This window comes from Salmo salar, chromosome 02 (assembly GCF_965601325.2).
Source record: "Salmo salar chromosome 02, fSalSal1, whole genome shotgun sequence".
In the NCBI taxonomy this organism is placed as follows: Eukaryota; Metazoa; Chordata; class Actinopteri; order Salmoniformes; family Salmonidae; genus Salmo; species Salmo salar.
Genome location: NC_138292.1, coordinates 4,842,529 through 4,864,181, shown reverse-complemented (window position 1 = coordinate 4,864,181; position 21,653 = coordinate 4,842,529). Strand labels below are relative to the sequence as shown.

General features: G+C 47.2%; 1 protein-coding gene across 1 annotated transcript in view; it reads left to right on the top strand.

Moving 5' to 3' along the window:
* The first annotated feature begins 7,792 nt into the window (after positions 1-7,792).
* The window catches only part of LOC106598774 (transmembrane protein 65), a 101,754-nt gene continuing 87,893 nt past the window's right edge, over positions 7,793-21,653 (top strand). The window contains exons 1-2 of the mRNA XM_082959168.1: positions 7,793-8,251; positions 8,470-8,787. Of these exons, the coding sequence (XP_082815294.1) occupies positions 8,505-8,787 (283 nt within the window). The 5' untranslated portion in view covers positions 7,793-8,251; positions 8,470-8,504. The remainder of the gene's footprint in view (positions 8,252-8,469; positions 8,788-21,653) is intronic.

The window sequence follows — 21,653 nt, the reverse complement described above, 5'->3', positions numbered from 1 at the left end:
TAGCTCGTCTGGTAGGCTCGTGTCACTGGGCAGCTCGCGGCTGTGCTTCCCTTTGTAGTCTGTAATAGTTTATAAGCCCTGCCACATCCGACGAACGTCGGAGCCGGTGTAGTATGATACAATCTTAGCCCTGTATTGACGCTTTGCCTGTTTGATGGTTTGTCGCAGGGCATAGCGGGATTTCCCTGGTCAAAAGTAGTGCACTACATAGGGAATAGGGTGCCATTTGGGACGTAAACATTAGCCTGGTCATTGTGTCACCACATCATTAGGGGGTTATTGTACATTGTGTATAAACCTTTAGTTGTAATGGTGCTGTGCTTTATTTCAATGGACAGACATATTGTGTGTCTTTCTAGATATTTAAATTCAAAGCATATCTTGATATTTTTTTAAGTTGCCAAATGTTATGTGTAAGATGATGATTATTCTAATAGTTTACGAATAATTTTGTGTTTTGCTATATGGTTAAAAGCAGATTGTCACATTATTACTAAAACCTTGTTTTCTAATGATTTAGTAGCAGAGTTGGGATCAATTCCATTTCGATTCCAGTCATTTCAGAAAGTAAACCAAATTCCAATTCCAAATTGAAATGGAAGACCATTGGAATTTCAGTTTACTTCCTGAATTGACTGGAATTGAAATGGAATTGATCCCAACCCTGTTTAGTAGTTAGTACTGAGTTGACCTCTATGTTTTCCTGTTAAGTTCAGCAGCTCTACTGGCTACGTCTGTTTCTGGAACGTTTTTTATTCTGTGTAATTAATGAATGCTTCAGCACATATTAAATGTCAAATACTATTTGAATCTGTGTGGTGACTGACTGTGTGATTCACTTACACTGAGTGTACAAAACATTAGGGAACACCTCCCTAATATTGAGTAGCACCCCCATTTGCTCTCAGAACAGTCTCAATTCGTTGGGACATGGGACTCTATAAGGTGTCAGAAGCGTTCCACAGGGATGCTGGCCCATGTTGACTCCAGTGCTTCCCACAGTCGTTGATTCACACGGGAAACTGTTGAGTGAGTAAAAATCCAGCAGCGTTGAGGTTCTTGACACAAACCGGTGCGCCTGACACCTACTACCACTCCTCATTCAAAGGCTCTTCTATCTTTTGTCTTGCCCATTAACCCTCTGAATGACACACATACACAATCCATGTCTCAATTGTCACAAGGTTTAAAAATCCTTCTTTAACCTGTTTTCTCTCCTTCATCTACACTGATTGAAGTGGATTTAACAAGTGACATCAATAAGGGATCATGGCTTTCACCTGGATTCACCTGGTCAGTCTGTCATGGAAATGTTTTGTCCACTCAGTGTAGATCCGTGTTTCAGTGGAGGCTGCTGAGGGGAGGAAGGGGCTCATAATAACACTTCACCTGGTCAGTCTGTCATGGAAATGTTTTGTCCACTCAGTGTATATGCGTGTTTCAGTGGAGGCTGCTGAGGGGAGGAAGGGGCTCATAATAACACTTCACCTGGTCAGTCTGTCATGGAAATGTTTTGTCCACTCAGTGTATATGCGTGTTTCAGTGGAGGCTGCTGAGGGGAGGACGGGGCTCATAATAACACTTCACCTGGTCAGTCTGTCATGGAAATGTTTTGTCCACTCAATGTATATCCGTGTTTCAGTGGAGGCTGCTGAGGGGAGGACGGGGCTCATAATAACACCTGGAACGAAGTGAATGGAATGACATCAAACACATGGAAACCATGGAAACCATGTGTTTGATGTATTTCATGCCGTTCCACTAACTTCGCTCCAGCCATTACCACGAGCCCCGTCCTCCCCAATTAAGGTTCCACCAACCCCCTGTGCCGTCTCTCCTTCCCTCAACCAGCCTTGTCCGGGTGACATCGCTCTTGATATCCACTAGGGGTAAGTCTTGTCAAGGTTTTCATTCATGGTCGACAACACTAGTAGGACTACAATAGTAGCAGATACAGTGAATGAAGCATACTATTTACAGGGTGGACATGAGTCTGCCTTTTGTCAGGAGAATAAAGGGACACACACATATCAGGCTCTAATAGGCTCTGCATCGAGTTAGTGACGACATCAGTCTCACAGAATGTCTCCTGTAAGAGCAATGACTGTACTGTACTAGTGACTGACTGTCCCTGTACTAGTGACTGACTGTCCCTGTACTACTGACTGACTGTCCCTGTACTAGTGACTGACTGTCCCTGTACTAGTGACTGACTGTCCCTCTACTAGTGACTGACTGTCCCTGTACTAGTGACTAACTGTCCCTGCACTACTGACTGACTGTCCCTGTACTAGTGACTGACTGTCCCTGTACTAGTGACTGACTGTCCCTGTACTAGTGACTGACTGACTGTCGCTGTACTAGTGACTGACTGACTGTCCATGTACTACTGACTGACTGACTGTCCCTGTACTAGTAACTGACTGTCCCTGTACTAGTGACTGACTGTCCCTGTACTAGTGACTGACTGTCCCTGTACTAGTGACTGACTGTCCCTGTTTTAGTGACTAACTGTCCCAGCACTACTGACTGACTGTCCCTGTACTAGTGACTGACTAGTGACTGACTATCCCTGTACTAGTGACTGACTGTCCCTGTGCTAGTGACTAACTGTCCCTGCGCTACTGACTGACTGTCCCTGTACTAGTGACTGACTAGTGACTGACTATCCCTGTACTAGTGACTGACTGTCCCTGTACTAGTGACTGACTGTCCCTGTACTGTACTAGTGAATAACTGTCCCTGTACTAGTGACTGACTGTCCCTGTACTAGTGACTGACTGTCTCTGTACTAGTGACTGACTGTCCCTGTACTAGTGACTGACTGTCCCTGTACTAGTGACTAACTGTCCCTGCACTACTGACTGACTGTCCCTGTACTGTACTAGTGAATAACTGTCCCTGTACTAGTGACTGACTAGTGACTGACTGTCCCTGTACTAGTGACTGACTAGTGACTGACTGTCCCTGTACTAGTGACTGACTGTCCCTGTACTAGTGACTGACTAGTGACTGACTGTCCCTGTACTAGTGACTGACTGTCCCTGTACTAGTGACTGACTGTCTCTGTACTACTGACTGACTGTCCCTGTACGAGTGACTGACTGTCCCTGTACTAGTGACTGACTGTCCCTGTACTAGTGACTGACTGTCCCTGTACTAGTGACTGACTGTCCCTGTACTAGTGACTGACTGTCCCTGTGCTAGTGACTAACTGTCCCTGCACTACTGACTGACTGTCCCTGTACTAGTGACTGACTAGTGACTGACTATCCCTGTACTAGTGACTGACTGTCCCTGTACTAGTGACTGACTGTCTCTGTACTAGTGACTGACTGTCCCTGTACTAGTGACTGACTGTCCCTGTACTAGTGACTAACTGTCCCTGCACTACTGACTGACTGTCCCTGTACTGTACTAGTGAATAACTGTCCCTGTACTAGTGACTGACTAGTGACTGACTGTCCCTGTACTAGTGACTGACTAGTGACTGACTGTCCCTGTACTAGTGACTGACTGTCCCTGTACTAGTGACTGACTAGTGACTGACTGTCCCTGTACGAGTGACTGACTGTCCCTGTACTAGTGACTGACTGTCTCTGTACTACTGACTGACTGTCCCTGTACGAGTGACTGACTGTCCCTGTACTAGTGACTGACTGTCCCTGTACTAGTGACTGACTGTCCCTGTACTAGTGACTGACTGTCCCTGTATTAGTGACTGACTGTCCCTGTGCTAGTGACTAACTGTCCCTGCACTACTGACTGACTGTCCCTGCACTACTGACTGACTAGTGACTGACTATCCCTGTACTAGTGACTGACTGTCCCTGTACTAGTGACTGACTGTCCCTGTACTGTACTAGTGAATAACTGTCCCTGTACTAGTGACTGACTGTCCCTGTACTAGTGACTGACTGTCTCTGTACTAGTGACTGACTGTCCCTGTACTAGTGACTGACTGTCCCTGTACTAGTGACTAACTGTCCCTGCACTACTGACTGACTGTCCCTGTACTGTACTAGTGAATAACTGTCCCTGTACTAGTGACTGACTAGTGACTGACTGTCCCTGTACTAGTGACTGACTAGTGACTGACTGTCCCTGTACTAATGACTGACTGTCCCTGTACTACTGACTGACTGTCTCTGTACTACTGACTGACTGTCCCTGTACGAGTGACTGACTGTCCCTGTACTAGTGACTGACTGTCCCTGTACTAGTGACTGACTGTCCCTGTACTAGTGACTGACTGTCCCTGTGCTAGTGACTGACTAGTGACTGACTATCCCTGTACTAGTGACTGACTGTCCCTGTACTAGTGACTGACTGTCCCTGTACTGTACTAGTGAATAACTGTCCCTGTACTAGTGACTGACTAGTGACTGACTGTCCCTGTACTAGTGACTGACTAGTGACTGACTGTCCCTGTACTAGTGACTGACTGTCCCTGTACTAGTGACTGACTGTCTCTGTACTACTGACTGACTGTCTCTGTACTACTGACTGACTGTCCCTGTACGAGTGACTGACTGTCTCTGTACTACTGACTGACTGTCTCTGTACTACTGACTGACTGTCCCTGTACGAGTGACTGACTGTCCCTGTACTAGTGACTGACTGTCCCTGTACTAGTGACTGACTGTCCCTGTACTAGTGACTGACTAGTGACTGACTATCCCTGTACTAGTGACTGACTGTCCCTGTACTAGTGACTGACTGTCCCTGTACTAGTGACTGACTATCCCTGTACTAGTGACTGACTGTCTCTGTACTAGTGACTGACTGTCTCTGTACTACTGACTGACTGTCTCTGTACTACTGACTGACTGTCTCTGTACTACTGACTGACTGTCCCTGTACGAGTGACTGACTGTCCCTGTACGAGTGACTGACTGTCCCTGTACTAGTGACTGACTGTCCCTGTACTAGTGACTGACTAGTGACTGACTATCCCTGTACTAGTGACTGACTGTCCCTGTACTAGTGACTGACTGTCCCTGTACTAGTGACTGACTATCCCTGTACTAGTGACTGACTGTCTCTGTACTAGTGACTGACTGTCCCTGTACTACTGACTGACTGTCTCTGTACTACTGACTGACTGTCTCTGTACTACTGACTGACTGTCCCTGTACGAGTGACTGACTGTCCCTGTACGAGTGACTGACTGTCCCTGTACTAGTGACTGACTGTCCCTGTACTAGTGACTGACTAGTGACTGACTATCCCTGTACTAGTGACTGACTGTCCCTGTACTAGTGACTGACTGTCCCTGTACTAGTGACTGACTGTCCCTGTACTAGTGACTGACTAGTGACTGACTATCCCTGTACTAGTGACTGACTATCCCTGTACTAGTGACTGACTGTCTCTGTACTAGTGACTGACTGTCTCTGTACTACTGACTGACTGTCTCTGTACTACTGACTGACTGTCTCTGTACTACTGACTGACTGTCCCTGTACGAGTGACTGACTGTCCCTGTACGAGTGACTGACTGTCCCTGTACTAGTGACTGACTGTCCCTGTACTAGTGACTGACTAGTGACTGACTATCCCTGTACTAGTGACTGACTGTCCCTGTACTAGTGACTGACTGTCCCTGTACTAGTGACTGACTATCCCTGTACTAGTGACTGACTGTCTCTGTACTAGTGACTGACTGTCCCTGTACTACTGACTGACTGTCTCTGTACTACTGACTGACTGTCTCTGTACTACTGACTGACTGTCCCTGTACGAGTGACTGACTGTCCCTGTACGAGTGACTGACTGTCCCTGTACTAGTGACTGACTGTCCCTGTACTAGTGACTGACTAGTGACTGACTATCCCTGTACTAGTGACTGACTGTCCCTGTACTAGTGACTGACTGTCCCTGTACTAGTGACTGACTGTCCCTGTACTAGTGACTGACTAGTGACTGACTATCCCTGTACTAGTGACTGACTGACTGTCCCTGTACTAGTGACTGACTGTCCCTGTACTAGTGACTGACTGTCCCTGTACTAGTGACTGACTAGTGACTGACTATCCCTGTACTAGTGACTGACTGACTGTCCCTGTACTAGTGACTGACTGTCCCTGTACTAGTGACTGACTGTCCCTGTACTAGTGACTGACTGCCCCTGTACTAGTGACTGACTGACTGTCCCTGTACTAGTGACTGACTGTCCCTTTACTAGTGACTGACTGTCCCTGTACTAGTGACTGACTGTCCCTGTACTAGTGACTGACTGTCCCTGTACTACTGACTGACTGTCCCTGCACTACTGACTGACTGTCCCTGTACTAGTGACTGACTAGTGACTGACTATCCCTGTACTAGTGACTGACGGTCCCTGTACTAGTGACTGACTGTCCCTGTACTGTACTAGTGAATAACTGTCCCTGTACTAGTGACTGACTGTCCCTGTACTAGTGACTGACTGTCTCTGTACTAGTGACTGACTGTCCCTGTACTAGTGACTAACTGTCCCTGCACTACTGACTGACTGTCCCTGTACTGTACTAGTGAATAACTGTCCCTGTACTAGTGACTGACTAGTGACTGACTGTCCCTGTACTAGTGACTGACTGTCCCTGTACTAGTGACTGACTGTCTCTGTACTACTGACTGACTGTCTCTGTACTACTGACTGACTGTCCCTGTACTACTGACTGACTGTCCCTGTACTAGTGACTGACTGACTGTCCCTGTACTAGTGACTGACTTTCCCTATACTAGTGACTGACTGTCCCTGTACTGTACTAGTGAATAACTGTCCCTGTACTAGTGACTGACTGTCCCTGTACTACTGACTGACTGTCCCTGTACTACTGACTGACTGTCCCTGTACTAGTGACTGACTGTCCCTGTACTACTGAATGACTGTCCCTGTACTAGTGACTGACTGACTGTCCCTGTACTAGTGACTGACTGTCCCTCTACTAGTGACTGACTGTCCCTCTACTAGTGACTGACTGTCCCTGTACTAGTGACTGACTGTCCCTGTACTAGTGACTGACTGTCCCTGTACTAGTGACTGACTGTCCCTGTACTAGTGACTAACTGTCCCTTTACTAGTGACTGACTGTCCCTGTACTAGTGACTGACTGTCCCTGTACTAGTAACTGACTGTCCCTGTACTAGTGACTGACTGTCCCTGTACTAGTGACTGACTGTCCCTGTACTAGTAGTCTTCTTCCTGATGTCTTAGTAACGTAGTAATTCCACACCAAGCCCAAGAAGGGATGTTTAGTTTTTAGGGCTGTCTCTGTGATGAGGGGATTGTTAGCTTCAGTTGTGACTGTGGCCAGGATATAGATATTGGATGGAGATATGGAGAGCTATATGATGACTTTGGTCACTGTCTGTGGAATGATGAGCCAGATTACGCTTTGAAGACAACTGGGAACTCGGGAAAAAGCAGGTCAAATCATGACGTCAGTGATCTTCAGGTTGGAAAGTCGAAGCTCTAGAAAGATGCCCGAATTTCCGAATGAGTTGACCATTCAAAACAATTTTAGCCTGTCGGAGCTCGTTTTTTTCGAGTTCCCAGTTGTCTTGAACGCACTGAAGTCGGGAGTCGGAGATTTCCGAGTTCCCAGTTGTTTTGAGGCAATAAATAGATTACGGAGAGGCCACCGGTCGGACTAAAATACGTTTCCCATAATGCGGCAGCAAAAAAGTAGTTTTTCTATAGCCCTAGTGCTCATCTGGGAAATGTAGTCACTAAAAATAGCATGTAGAACGTTCTGTAATGGCATTACATATGGAATGAAAAATACATTTCCCATGTTGTCATACATGTACTATGCTCAAATGTCCTATACAGTCGTCCTTAGGATGTCTATTGATACCTGCCGCAAATAGGCCTACAGTAGGCTATTGGTCTACTGGTACCTTCGCACTCACTGTATGAGCTATACAAAAACGTAAGGCAAATGCCGTCATAGCTACGTATAGTCAAGCTATTCCATTGGAAAATATTTTTAGCCTAGAGAGAAGGGCGCACATCACGGGGAAGAGAGGCAGCCCATCCGACCGCAGACTGGGAAGTAGCCTCGGCGATGTTGTGGATATGAAGATGAGAAGGGATGTTTCTTGTTGACTCGCCGATTTTGCCACGAATGTGTTTTGTTTGCGAATTGTTTTCATGATCTATGAAATTCTAATAGAAGGACTTATGGTTCGGAGCTGCGTTTTCCAGCCGAAAGAGATCTGATTTTTGACAGGACAGGCCGGCAGAGCATCCGCTGATCGACAGGTCTGTGTTGTGATAAGTTGCACTTTGACAGCCCGATCTGAGTCTGGGTCTACTTTGTTACTTATTGCCTATGAATGGGCTTAGCCATTCTACAGTAGCCTACTGCTGTAGAATGCATTCATACGTGAAACAGTCTAGAATGTTGTATCGTAAGTAGCCTAGCCTACTGTATTTTGCTTTACGCTTCAGTAAGCGTTAAAATTGTATTTCTATTCTAGGTTGTCGACGCCTCCACTTCCCTTTTATCTTCACCATGCTGCCCAGTTTGCAGAGAGTCCTGCGGCCCGCCCTCATTCTGAGGTCGGGGAACATGTTGGGAAGAGTCCGCGGGTCAAACCTAGCTCCGCTACGCCAGCCTGTACCGATACTGCCCAGCCAGCAGTGCTGCGACTTGGGCACACACCCTCACAAGGACCCGATGGAGCCCTTGAACTCACCGCAAGGAGCCAAGGATTTTATTTATAGTCTTCACCCCACCGAACGCACAACCCTGCTTAGAGAACTGCACCGGTTTGAGTCGATAGCAATAGCTCAAGGTAAGAATAAGAACAGTAGTCTACTGGAAAATGTGTTTCACTTCCCCGAGTTGCACAGAGAGTTCATTATAGTGTCACTCTGGTCCTTTACCGTTAGTCCCACCCTCGGCTAAGCTGCTTGGTCCAGAAACCAAAGAATGACAAAATACGTATTGTTTCAAATATGTAGGTGTAAAAACAAATGTTTCTAGACCTATTACATTGTACTATAGGTTCATTACAAAACACTTACTCTCATAAGAGTAAAACAATACGTTATTTCTCTATTGATATCAATACATTCTGCCCTCAAATTGTGAGATTTCTGTATCTGTAAAAGTAGTTGAGGATAGAATGCTTATGCCCTTGTTGTAAGCAGTATAGTAATGTGTGTGTGTGTGTGTGTGTGTGTGTGTGTGTGTGTGTGTGTGTGTGTGTGTGTGTGTGTGTGTGTGTGTGTGTGTGTGTGTGTATATGTGTATGTTAGTGTGTTAGTGTGAGATATGGAGAGAGAGGAATAATGAGAGAGGGGAGAGAAGAAGAGAGACAGCGAGAGAGGGTAGAGAAAAACACAGGGAGAGAGGAATAGAGAGCGAGCAAGGGGAGATAATGCGAGAGACACAGGGGGAGGGAGAGAGGGGAGAGAAAGAGAGAGACAGGGAGCGAGGGAGAGAGAGAGATGGGGGAGAAAGAGAGAGACAAGGAGCGAGGGAGGGAAGAGAGAGACAGGGAGAGAGAGAGGGAGGGAAGAGAGACAGGGAGAGAGAGAGAGACGGAGCGAGGGAGAGAGAGAGACGGGGAGGGAAGAGAGAGACAGGGAGAGACAGGGAGAGAGGGAGAGAGGGAGGGAAGAGAGAGACAGGGAGAGAGAGAGAGAGAGAGAGTGAGAGAGGGAGGGAGGGAAGAGAGAGACAGGGAGAGAGAGAGAGAGAGAGAGAGAGGGTGGGGGGATAGAGAGAGACAGGGAGAGAGTGAGAGAGGGAGGGAAGAGAGAGACAGGGAGAGAGAGAGAGAGAGGGTGGGGGGATAGAGAGAGCCAAAGTGCTAGAGAGCATCATGGTTGCAGATGATGTCTGTAATGATGAAGTGGTGTTGGGGCTGTTGAAGCGCACTTCTCCTGCTCTCTCTGTTATCCATAGATGTCTCCTGGGTCACATGGGGCTGAGCAGTGGGATGCTTCTGACTGTTACCCTGGCCTTAATACTTTATAATGGGCATTGTGCACTGGACTGCTGTTTCTGGATTAACCTACTGAGAGACATTTGTCCACCTGGTTTGATGTTACGGTAAACATTTGTCCACCTGGTTTGATGTTACGGTAAACATTTGTCCACCTGGTTTGGTGTTACGGTAAACATTTGTCCACCTGGGTTTGATGTTACGGTAAACATTTGTCCACCTGGTTTGATGTTACGGTAAACATTTGTCCACCTGGTTTGGTGTTACGGTAAACATTTGTCCACCTGGGTTTGATGTTACGGTAAACATTTGTCCACCTGGTTTGATGTTACGGTAAACATTTGTCCACCTGGGTTTGATGTTACGGTAAACATTTATCCACCTGGTTTGGTGTTACGGTAAACATTTGTCCACCTGGTTTGATGTTACGGTAAACATTTGTCCACCTGGGTTTGATGTTACGGTAAACATTTGTCCACCTGGTTTGGTGTTACGGTAAACATTTGTCCACCTGGGTTTGATGTTACGGTAAACATTTGTCCACCTGGTTTGATGTTACGGTAAACATTTGTCCACCTGGGTTTGGTGTTACGGTAAACATTTGTCCACCTGGGTTTGATGTTACGGTAAACATTTGTCCACCTGGTTTGGTGTTACGGTAAACATTTGTCCACCTGGTTTGATGTTACGGTAAACATTTGTCCACCTGGGTTTGATGTTACGGTAAACATTTGTCCACCTGGGTTTGGTGTTACGGTAAACATTTGTCCACCTGGTTTGGTGTTACGGTAAACATTTGTCCTCCTGGTTTGGTGTTACGGTAAACATTTGTCCACCTGGTTTGGTGTTACGGTAAACATTTGTCCACCTGGGTTTGGTGTTACGGTAAACATTTGTCCACCTGGGTTTGATGTTACGGTAAACATTTGTCCACCTGGTTTGGTGTTACGGTAAACATTTGTCCACTTGGGTTTGATGTTACGGTAAACATTTGTCCACCTGGTTTGATGTTACGGTAAACATTTGTCCACCTGGGTTTGATGTTACGGTAAACATTTATCCACCTGGTTTGGTGTTACGGTAAACATTTGTCCACCTGGTTTGATGTTACGGTAAACATTTGTCCACCTGGGTTTGATGTTACGGTAAACATTTGTCCACCTGGTTTGGTGTTACGGTAAACATTTGTCCACCTGGGTTTGATGTTACGGTAAACATTTGTCCACCTGGTTTGATGTTACGGTAAACATTTGTCCACCTGGGTTTGGTGTTACAGTAAACATTTGTCCACCTGGGTTTGATGTTACGGTAAACATTTGTCCACCTGGTTTGGTGTTACGGTAAACATTTGTCCACCTGGTTTGGTGTTACGGTAAACATTTGTCCACCTGGGTTTGATGTTACGGTAAACATTTGTCCACCTGGGTTTGGTGTTACGGTAAACATTTGTCCACCTGGTTTGGTGTTACGGTAAACATTTGTCCACCTGGTTTGGTGTTACGGTAAACATTTGTCCACCTGGTTTGATGTTACGGTAAACATTTGTCCACCTGGTTTGGTGTTACGGTAAACATTTGTCCACCTGGTTTGGTGTTACGGTAAACATTTGTCCACCTGGGTTTGGTGTTACGGTAAACATTTGTCCACCTGGGTTTGATGTTACGGTAAACATTTGTCCACCTGGGTTTGATGTTACGGTAAACATTTGTCCACCTTGTTTGGTGTTACGGTAAACATTTGTCCACCTGGTTTGATGTTACAGTAAACATTTGTCCACCTGGTTTGGTGTTACGGTAAACATTTGTCCACTTGGGTTTGGTGTTACGGTAAACATTTGTCTACCTGGGTTTGGTGTTACGGTAAACATTTGTCCACCTGGGTTTGATGTTACGGTAAACATTTGTCCACCTGGTTTGGTGTTACGGTAAACATTTGTCCACTTGGGTTTGATGTTACGGTAAACATTTGTCCACCTGGTTTGATGTTACGGTAAACATTTGTCCACCTGGGTTTGATGTTACGGTAAACATTTATCCACCTGGTTTGGTGTTACGGTAAACATTTGTCCACCTGGTTTGATGTTACGGTAAACATTTGTCCACCTGGGTTTGATGTTACGGTAAACATTTGTCCACCTGGTTTGGTGTTACGGTAAACATTTGTCCACCTGGGTTTGATGTTACGGTAAACATTTGTCCACCTGGTTTGGTGTTACGGTAAACATTTGTCCACCTGGGTTTGATGTTACGGTAAACATTTGTCCACCTGGGTTTGGTGTTACGGTAAACATTTGTCCACCTGGTTTGGTGTTACGGTAAACATTTGTCCACCTGGTTTGGTGTTACGGTAAACATTTGTCCACCTGGTTTGATGTTACGGTAAACATTTGTCCACCTGGTTTGGTGTTACGGTAAACATTTGTCCACCTGGTTTGGTGTTACGGTAAACATTTGTCCACCTGGGTTTGGTGTTACGGTAAACATTTGTCCACCTGGGTTTGATGTTACGGTAAACATTTGTCCACCTGGGTTTGATGTTACGGTAAACATTTGTCCACCTGGTTTGGTGTTACGGTAAACATTTGTCCACCTGGTTTGATGTTACAGTAAACATTTGTCCACCTGGTTTGGTGTTACGGTAAACATTTGTCCACTTGGGTTTGGTGTTACGGTAAACATTTGTCCACCTGGGTTTGGTGTTACGGTAAACATTTGTCCACCTGGGTTTGATGTTACGGTAAACATTTGTATTCCTTTAGCCATGGGATGTTCTCCTATCCTTCTCGCCATCAGACTCTCCTCTATGTATATGGCTGTCTGGGTTCAAACCCGGGTCACCTGAGCGCAGTAAGACTCTGGTTTGAACCCGGGTCACCTGAGCACAGTAAGACTCTGGTTTGAACCCGGGTCACCTGAGCACAGTAAGACTCTGGTTTGAACCCGGGTCACCTGAGCACAGTAAGACTCTGGTTTGAACCTGGGTCACCTGAGCGCAGTAAGACTTCGCTGAGCTAAACACCGGAAAAACCTTAGGCATTACCTCAAGGAGATAACTGAAGCCTTCAGGTCCCACTGAGTCACCTCCATTACATACAGTACTGTAGGTATTTAATGTCTCCCCTCCTCCAGTCCCAGCCCAGGGTCCTATCTCAGGGTCCTAGCCCAGGGTCCTATCTCAGGGTCCTAGCCCAGGGTCCTAGCCCAGGGTCCTATCCCAGGGTTCAATCCCAGGGTCCCAGCCCAGGGTCCCAGCCCAGGGTCCTATCCCAGGGTCCCAGCCCAGGGTCCCATCTCAGGGTTCAATCCCAGGGTCCAATCCCAGGGTCCCAGACCAGGGTCCTATCCCAGGGTAATAGCCCAGGGTCCCAGCCCAGGGTCCTATCCCAGGGTCCTATCCAGGGTCCCAGCCCAGGGTCCTATCTCAGGGTCCTAGCCCAGGGTTCAATCCCAGGGTCCAATCCCAGGGTCTTTGCATCTTTTTGATCTGAGGTCCTCCTCACTGTTCACTGTATAAGTAGTTGCTGTCTATATCTGTGCTCTCTGAAACAGTAGAGCAGTAGTGAATGTGATAAGTATTATTTCTAGTACTGCTGACTCTCCTTATCGTAGAGGGGAAAGAACAACAGGTATTGTCTCCTCTACATGATAGTACAGGAACAGGAAGGAAGGTGTGTAGTACTCACCACTAACAGAGATTATACTGCACCCTCTATTCTCTCCATTAGGTTTATTGAGGAGGACTGAATGGGTTTCGAGACGTTCATCTGTTTTGTTGCGTTTCTGTTGAGGTTATTGTGTGTAGGGGACACATTCCCTTATGGGTCATTTAGACAACAGCTACTAAAGGACAATAGAATTGATGATGCCTCTTATGTGGTGTCAAGAGGCTCTCAGTGTTAAACCTTACATCTGTATATAATATTACCTCGGCTAGTATGGGGCATTATTGTCACAATGTAAGAAATCAACATTTGAAGCATATTTCTTGGACAATTGGCTCTTTTGGATGAAAATGTATTGAGAACGTAGTGTGGAAAATTGACACGTTTTCATTTCCCCGCTGTAAAACAATATATCGACAGATGTATCGGTAAGTTTAGTCGGGAATCGGTATCGGACCCCAAAAAAACAATCGGTCGGACTCTACGAAGGATCTTTATTGAATCTCTATAACATTGAGAATTGGCCTCCCGAGTGGTGCAGCGGTCCCAAGGCACTGCATCACAGTGCTTGAGGCATCACTACAGACCCGGGTTCGATCCCAGGCTGTGTCACAGCCGACCGTGACCGGGAGACCCATGAGGCGGCGTACAATTGTCCCAGCGTCGTCCGAGTTAGGTCGGGGTTTGGCCCATCGCGCTTTAGTGACTCCTTGTGGCGGGCCGGGCACCTGCAAGCTGACTTCCGGTCACCAACTGGACGGTGTTTCCTCTGACACATTGGTGCGGCTGGCTTCCGGGTTAAGGCGAGCAGTGTGTCAAGAAGCAGGGTTGTGTTTTAGAGGACGCATGGCTCTCGACCTTCGCCTCTCCCGAGTCCGCAGGGGAGTTGCAGCGATGGGACAAGACTGTAACTACCAATTGGACATCATAAAAAAGGGGTAAAAAAATAAAAAGATTGAGAATCAATTAATTGACAATGTCTGAATCAAGACCCAATTAAGAGATTTTAAACATTAGGCCTAACTGCTCTAAAAGTAGCTTCCCTAAGTAGCATAATCATTTGGTAACCTGTCAACTGACACGTCATAAAGCATTTCAATCTGCCTGGGGATGCTCAATGATGCTGCCACAATGTAGTTATTGGGCTGATGTTAAATGCCATATGGAATACAGATCTACTGCGGTATGGAAGTACCTCTCAGATCATTCTCAGGAACTGCACTTCATTCCACAGGAGCAACAGGGGTAATGTTAAACACTGTCTATTGACAAGATTCAAGGCTCTGTTTTTTTTTTACCTTGAATGAGAGGTGAACAAGAGGTTACATGGGGAAAAAGAGGTGCTAGTTATTTGTACTATGACCTACTGGATTAACCTACAGCAACTGGCACATATAATCTGTGTCCCAAATGGTACACTATTCCCTATATAGTGCACTACTTTTGACCTGGGCCCATAGGGTGCAATTTGGGATGCAGATAAAGGCCTATGACCAGATGAACACAAATGAAGACTAGAGGGGATAAAGAAGGAAAAGTCTCTTCAATATTTCACCCTCCATTTGGTTTAATTACAGTCTGTTGCCATGGTGCTGGGTGAGTTCCTGCTCTGAAAATAGAGTTCAAGGCTGCGTCCCAAATGACACCCTATTCCCGATATAGTGCACTACTTTAGACCTGGGCCCTATGGCACCCTATTCCCTACAGTGAGGGAAAAAGTATTTGATCCCCTGCTGATTTTGTACGTTTGCCCACTGACAAAGAAATGATCAGTCTATAATTTTAATGGTAGGTTTATTTGAACAGTGAGAGACAGAATAACAACAAAAAAATCCAGAAAAACGCATGTTAAAAATGTTAGAAATTGATTTGCATTTTAATGAGGGAAATAAGTATTTGACCCCATCTCAATCAGAAAGATTTCTGGCTCCCAAGTGTCTTTTATACAGGTAACGAGCTGAGATTAGGAGCACACTCTTAAAGGGAGTGCTCCTAACCGCAGCTTGTTACCTGTATAAAATACACCTGTCCACAGAAGCAATCAATCAATCAGATTCCAAACTCTCCACCATGGCCAAGACCAAAGAGCTCTCCAAGGATGTCAGGGACAAGATTGTAGACCTACACAAGGCTGGAATGGGCTACAAGACCATCGCCAAGCAGCTTGGTGAGAAGGTGACAACAGTTGGTGCGATTATTCGCAAATGGAAGAAACACAAAAGAACTGTCAATCTCCCTCGGCCTGGGGCTCCATGCAAGATCTCACCTCGTGGAGTTGCAATGATCATGAGAACGGTGAGGAATCAGCCCAGAACTACACGGGAGGATCTTGTCAATGATCTCAAGGCAGCTGGGACCATAGTCACCAAGAAAACAATTGGTAACACACTACGCCGTGAAGGACTGAAATCCTGCAGCGTCCGCAAGGTCCCCTGCTCAAGAAAGCACATATACATGCCTGTCTGAAGTTTGCCAATGAACATCTGAATGATTCAGAGGACAACTGGGGGAAAGTGTTGTGGTCAGATGAGACCAAAATTGAGCTCTTTGACATCAACTTAACTCGCCGTGTTTGGAGGAGGAGGAATGCTGCCTATGACCCCAAGAACACCATCCCCACCGTCACACATGGAGGTGGAAACATTATGCTTTGGGGGTGTTTTTCTGCTAAGGGGACAGGACAACTTCACCGCATCAAAGGGACGATGGACGGGGCCATGTATCGTCAAATCTTGAGTGAGAACCTCCTTCCCTCAGCCAGGGCATTGAAAATGGGTCGTGGATGGGTATTCCAGCATGACAATGACCCAAAACACACGGCCAAGGCAACAAAAGAGTGGCTCAAGAAGAAGCATATTAAGGTCCTGGAGTGGCCTAGCCAGTCTCCAGACCTTAATCCCATAGAAAATCTGTGGAGGGAGCTGAAGGTTCGAGTTGCCAAACGTCAGCCTCGAAACCTTAATAACTTGGAGAAGATCTGCAAAGAGGAGTGGGACAAAATCCCTCCTGAGATGTGTGCAAACCTGGTGGCCAACTACAAGAAACGTCTGACCTCTGTGATTGCCAACAAGGGTTTTGCCACCAAGTACTAAATCATGTTTTGCAGAGGGATCAAATACTTTTTTCCCTCACTGTATATAGTGCGCTTCTTTAGACCTGGGCCCTATGGGCATTATATATGGAGTCAAGGGCAGGGCAGCCATTGGGGGGGGGATACTAATGATTCCCAAGGGGAGTCAGTTTCCTACAGTCTTGATCCCCAAGGGGAGTCAGTTTCCTACAGTCTTCATCCCCAAAGGGAGTCAGTTTCCTACAGTCTTGATCCCCAAGGGGAGTCAGTTTCCTACAGTCTTGATCCCCAGGGGGAGTCAGTTTCCTACAGTCTTGATCCCCAAGGGGAGTCAGTTTCCTGCAGTCTTGATCCCCAGGGGGAGTCAGTTTCCTACAGTCTTGATCCCCAAGGGGAGTCAGTTTCCTACAGTCTTGATCCCCAGGGGGAGTCAGTTTCCTACAGTCTTGATCCCCAGGGGGAGTCAGTTTCCTACAGTCTTGATCCCCAAGGGGAGTCAGTTTCCTGCAGTCTTGATCCCCAGGGGGAGTCAGTTTCCTACAGTCTTGATCCCCAAGGGGAGTCAGTTTCCTACAGTCTTGATCCCCAGGGGGAGTCAGTTTCCTACAGTCTTGATCCCCAAGGGGAGTCAGTTTCCTACAGTCTTGATCCCCAGGGGGAGTCAGTTTCCTACAGTCTTGATCCCCAAGGGGAGTCAGTTTCCTACAGTCTTGATCCCCAGGGGGAGTCAGTTTCCTACAGTCTTGATCCCCAGGGGGAGTCAGTTTCCTACAGTCTTCATCCCCAAGGGGAGTCAGTTTCCTACAGTCTTGATCCCCAAGGGGAGTCAGTTTCCTACAGTCTTCATCCCCAAGGGGAGTCAGTTTCCTACAGTCTTGATCCCCAGGGGGAGTCAGTTTCCTACAGTCTTGATCCCCAAGGGGAGTCAGTTTCCTGCAGTCTTGATCCCCAGGGGGAGTCAGTTTCCTACAGTCTTGATCCCCAAGGGGAGTCAGTTTCCTACAGTCTTGATCCCCAGGGGGAGTCAGTTTCCTACAGTCTTGATCCCCAGGGGGAGTCAGTTTCCTACAGTCTTGATCCCCAAGGGGAGTCAGTTTCCTGCAGTCTTGATCCCCAGGGGGAGTCAGTTTCCTACAGTCTTGATCCCCAAGGGGAGTCAGTTTCCTACAGTCTTGATCCCCAGGGGGAGTCAGTTTCCTACAGTCTTGATCCCCAGGGGGAGTCAGTTTCCTACAGTCTTCATCCCCAAGGGGAGTCAGTTTCCTACAGTCTTGATCCCCAGGGGGAGTCAGTTTCCTGCAGTCTTGATCCCCAGGGGGAGTCAGTTTCCTACAGTCTTGATCCCCAAGGGGAGTCAGTTTCCTACAGTCTTGATCCCCAAGGGGAGTCAGTTTCCTACAGTCTTGATCCCCAGGGGGAGTCAGTTTCCTACAGTCTTGATCCCCAAAGGGAGTCAGTTTCCTACAGTCTTGATCCCCAAGGGGAGTCAGTTTCCTACAGTCTTGATCCCCAAGGGGAGTCAGTTTCCTACAGTCTTGATCCCCACGGGGAGTCAGTTTCCTACAGTCTTGATCCCCAAAGGGAGTCAGTTTCCTACAGTCTTGATCCCCAAAGGGAGTCAGTTTCCTACAGTCTTGATCCCCAGGGGGAGTCAGTTTCCTACAGTCTTGATCCCCACGGGGAGTCAGTTTCCTACAGTCTTGATCCCCAGGGGGAGTCAGTTGACTGCGACAGTGTCACCTTCATGGTTATAGTCCTCTTCCCTTAGGAAGTACAATATGACCCCACAGACACTGTATATTGGATAGGCAATCACTTGAAAAACTACAAACCTCAGATTTCCCACTTCCTGGTTGGATTTTTCTCAGGCTTTTGCCTGCCATATGAGTTCTGTTATACTCACAGACATAATTCAAACAGTTTTAGAAACTTCAGAGTGTTTTCTATCCAAATCTACTAATAATATGCATATCCTAGCTTCTGGGCCTGAGTAGCAGGCAGTTTACTCTGGGCACCTTATTCATCGAAGCTACTCAATACTGCCCCCAGATCCCAAAGAAGTTAAAGCTACTGCAGGGTTATGACATCTTGTATTTTACTACTGCTGTGTCTGCTGTGATCTCACACACATCAGTTTGTTGAGATTTACTACTGTAGGTCAGTGCACCTTAGTGCCTGGTCGCCATAGCAACACTTTGTGTTCAGTCTCACAAGTGTCAAGGTTGTTGATCATTTAAAGGTTTCTTTATGAAACCTGCAGAGACATACAGCATTTATGCTCTTTCCTCTCCCAGTTAACTTGATTTGTGTAAGAATAACAAAGTAGTCATGCATCCGTTGTTGAGGGCATCTTGATCGGTGAGGTAAAACCCTTCTCTGTAAGGGCCAATAACAGCCAGCCTTTCACTCTTCATAACTATTGAACTTGAGAAATCATTTCTGCTCTGAATGTTGTTTCATTAAAATGCAAGTCATACACAACTCTAGACACAAATGAAAATGTTGTGATGATGTTAGTTTATGTGGTGACAACCTGAGGACAGCCATTACATGTTCAGGGTTACCAGATGGGGCGGCCAGACAGACTAATATAATAACACTTCCCCAGTCTGGACTGGAGCCATTTGTTCTTGCTGAAGAGTAAAGATGAGACATTGTACTGAAGATATTAGACAACCTGAAGAAAACAGTATTTGTCATATTGGCGTTAGTATCTTATTACCGTCCTCTCTGTTTAATTTTATTCCCTTTTCTCATCTTTCCTCTCTTCTCCTCTGACTCTATCCTTCTCTCATCCTGTTTCTCCCTCCATCCTCTCTCTTTCCTCTCTTCTCCTCTGACTCTATCCTTCTCTCTTCCTGTTTCTCCCTCCATCCTCCCTCTTTCCTCTCTTCTCCTCTGACTCTATCCTTCTCTCATCCTGTTTCTCCCTCCATCCTCTCTTTTTCCTCTCTTCTCTGACTCTATCCTTCTCTCTTCCTGTTTCTCCCTCCATCCTCTCTCTTTCCTCTCTTCTCCTCTGACTCTATCCTTCCCTCTTCCTGTTTCTCCCTCCCTCCATCCTCTCTCTTTCCTCTCTTCTCCTCTGACTCTATCCTTCTCTCTTCCTGTTTCTCCCTCCATCCTCTCTCTTTCCTCTCTTCTCCTCTGACTCTATCCTTCTCTCTTCCTGTTTCTCCCTCCATCCTCTCTCTTTCCTCTCTTCTCCTCTGACTCTATCCTTCTCTCTTCCTGTTTCTCCCTCCATCCTCTCTCTTTCCTCTCTTCTCCTCTGACTCTATCCTTCTCTCTTCCTGTTTCTCCCTCCATCCTCTCTCTTTCCTCTCTTCTCCTCTGACTCTATCCTTCTCTCTTCCTGTTTCTCCCTCCATCCTCCCTCTTTCCTCTCTTCTCCTCTGACTCTATCCTTCCCTCTTCCTGTTTCTCCCTCCCTCCATCCTCTCTCTTTCCTCTCTTCTCCTCTGACTCTATCCTTCCCGCTTCCTATTTCTCCCTCCATCCTCTCTCTTTCCTCTCTTCTCCTCTGACTCTATCCTTCTCTCTTCCTGTTTCTCCCTCCATCCTCTCTCTTTCCTCTCTTCTCCTCTGACTCTATCCTTCTCTCTTCCTGTTTTTCCCTACATCCTCTCTTCTCCTCTGACTCTATCCTTCTCTCTTCCTGTTTCTCCCTCCATCCTCCCTCTTTCCTCTCTTCTCCTCTGACTCTATCCTTCTCTCTTCCTGTTTCTCCCTCCCTCCATCCTCTCTCTTTCCTCTCTTCTCCTCTGACTCTATCCTTCTCTCTTCCTGTTTCTCCCTACATCCTCTCTCTTTCCTCTCTTCTCCTCTGACTCTATCCTTCTCTCTTCCTGTTTCTCCCTCCCTCCATCCTCTCTCTTTCCTCTCTTCTCCTCTGACTCTGTCCTTCTCTCTTCCTGTTTCTCCCTCCCTCCATCCTCTCTTTACTTTTATTCAGCATCCAAGAACTTGATGAGCCACCTCTCTTTTATCTCCTCTGCTCTTCCTCTCTTTCCTTCTCTCTTCCGTTTCTTCCTTCATCTTGCCAGCCTCCGAGAAGTCTTGCTCCAGCAGTGGTTAGTGGGTCTTGCTCCAGCAGTGGTTAGTGGGTCTTGCTCCAGCGGTGGTTAGTGGGTCTTGCTCCAGCGGTGGTTAGTGGGTCTTGCTCCAGCAGTGGTTAGTGGGTCTTGCTCCAGCGGTGGTTAGTGGGTCTTGCTCCAGCAGTGGTTAGTGGGTCTTGCTCCAGCGGTGGTTAGTGGGTCTTGCTCCAGCGGTGGTTAGTGGGTCTTGCTCCAGCGGTGGTTAGTGGGTCTTGCTCCAGCGGTGGTTAGTGGGTCTTGCTCCAGCGGTGGTTAGTGGGTCTTGCTCCAGCGGTGGTTAGTGGGTCTTGCTCCAGCGGTGGTTAGTGGGTCTTGCTCCAGCAGTGGTTAGTGGGTCTTGCTCCAGCGGTGGTTAGTGGGTCTTGCTCCAGCGGTGGTTAGTGGGTCTTGCTCCAGCAGTGGTTAGTGGGTCTTGCTCCAGCAGTGGTTAGTGGGTCTTGCTCCAGCATTGGTTAGTGGGTCTTGCTCCAGCAGTGGTTAGTGGGTCTTGCTCCAGCAGTGGTTATTGGGTCTTGCTCCAGCAGTGGTTAGTGGGTCTTGCTCCAGCGGTGCTTAGTGGGTCTTGCTCCAGCGGTGGTTAGTGGGTCTTGCTCCAGCGGTGGTTAGTGGGTCTTGCTCCAGCGGTGGTTAGTGGGTCTTGCTCCAGCGGTGGTTAGTGGGTCTTGCTCCAGCGGTGGTTAGTGGGTCTTGCTCCAGCGGTGGTTAGTGGGTCTTGCTCCAGCAGTGGTTAGTGGGTCTTGCTCCAGCGGTGGTTAGTGGGTCTTGCTCCAGCGGTGGTTAGTGGGTCTTGCTCCAGCGGTGGTTAGTGGGTCTTGCTCCAGCGGTGGTTAGTGGGTCTTGCTCCAGCGGTGGTTAGTGGGTCTTGCTCCAGCGGTGGTTA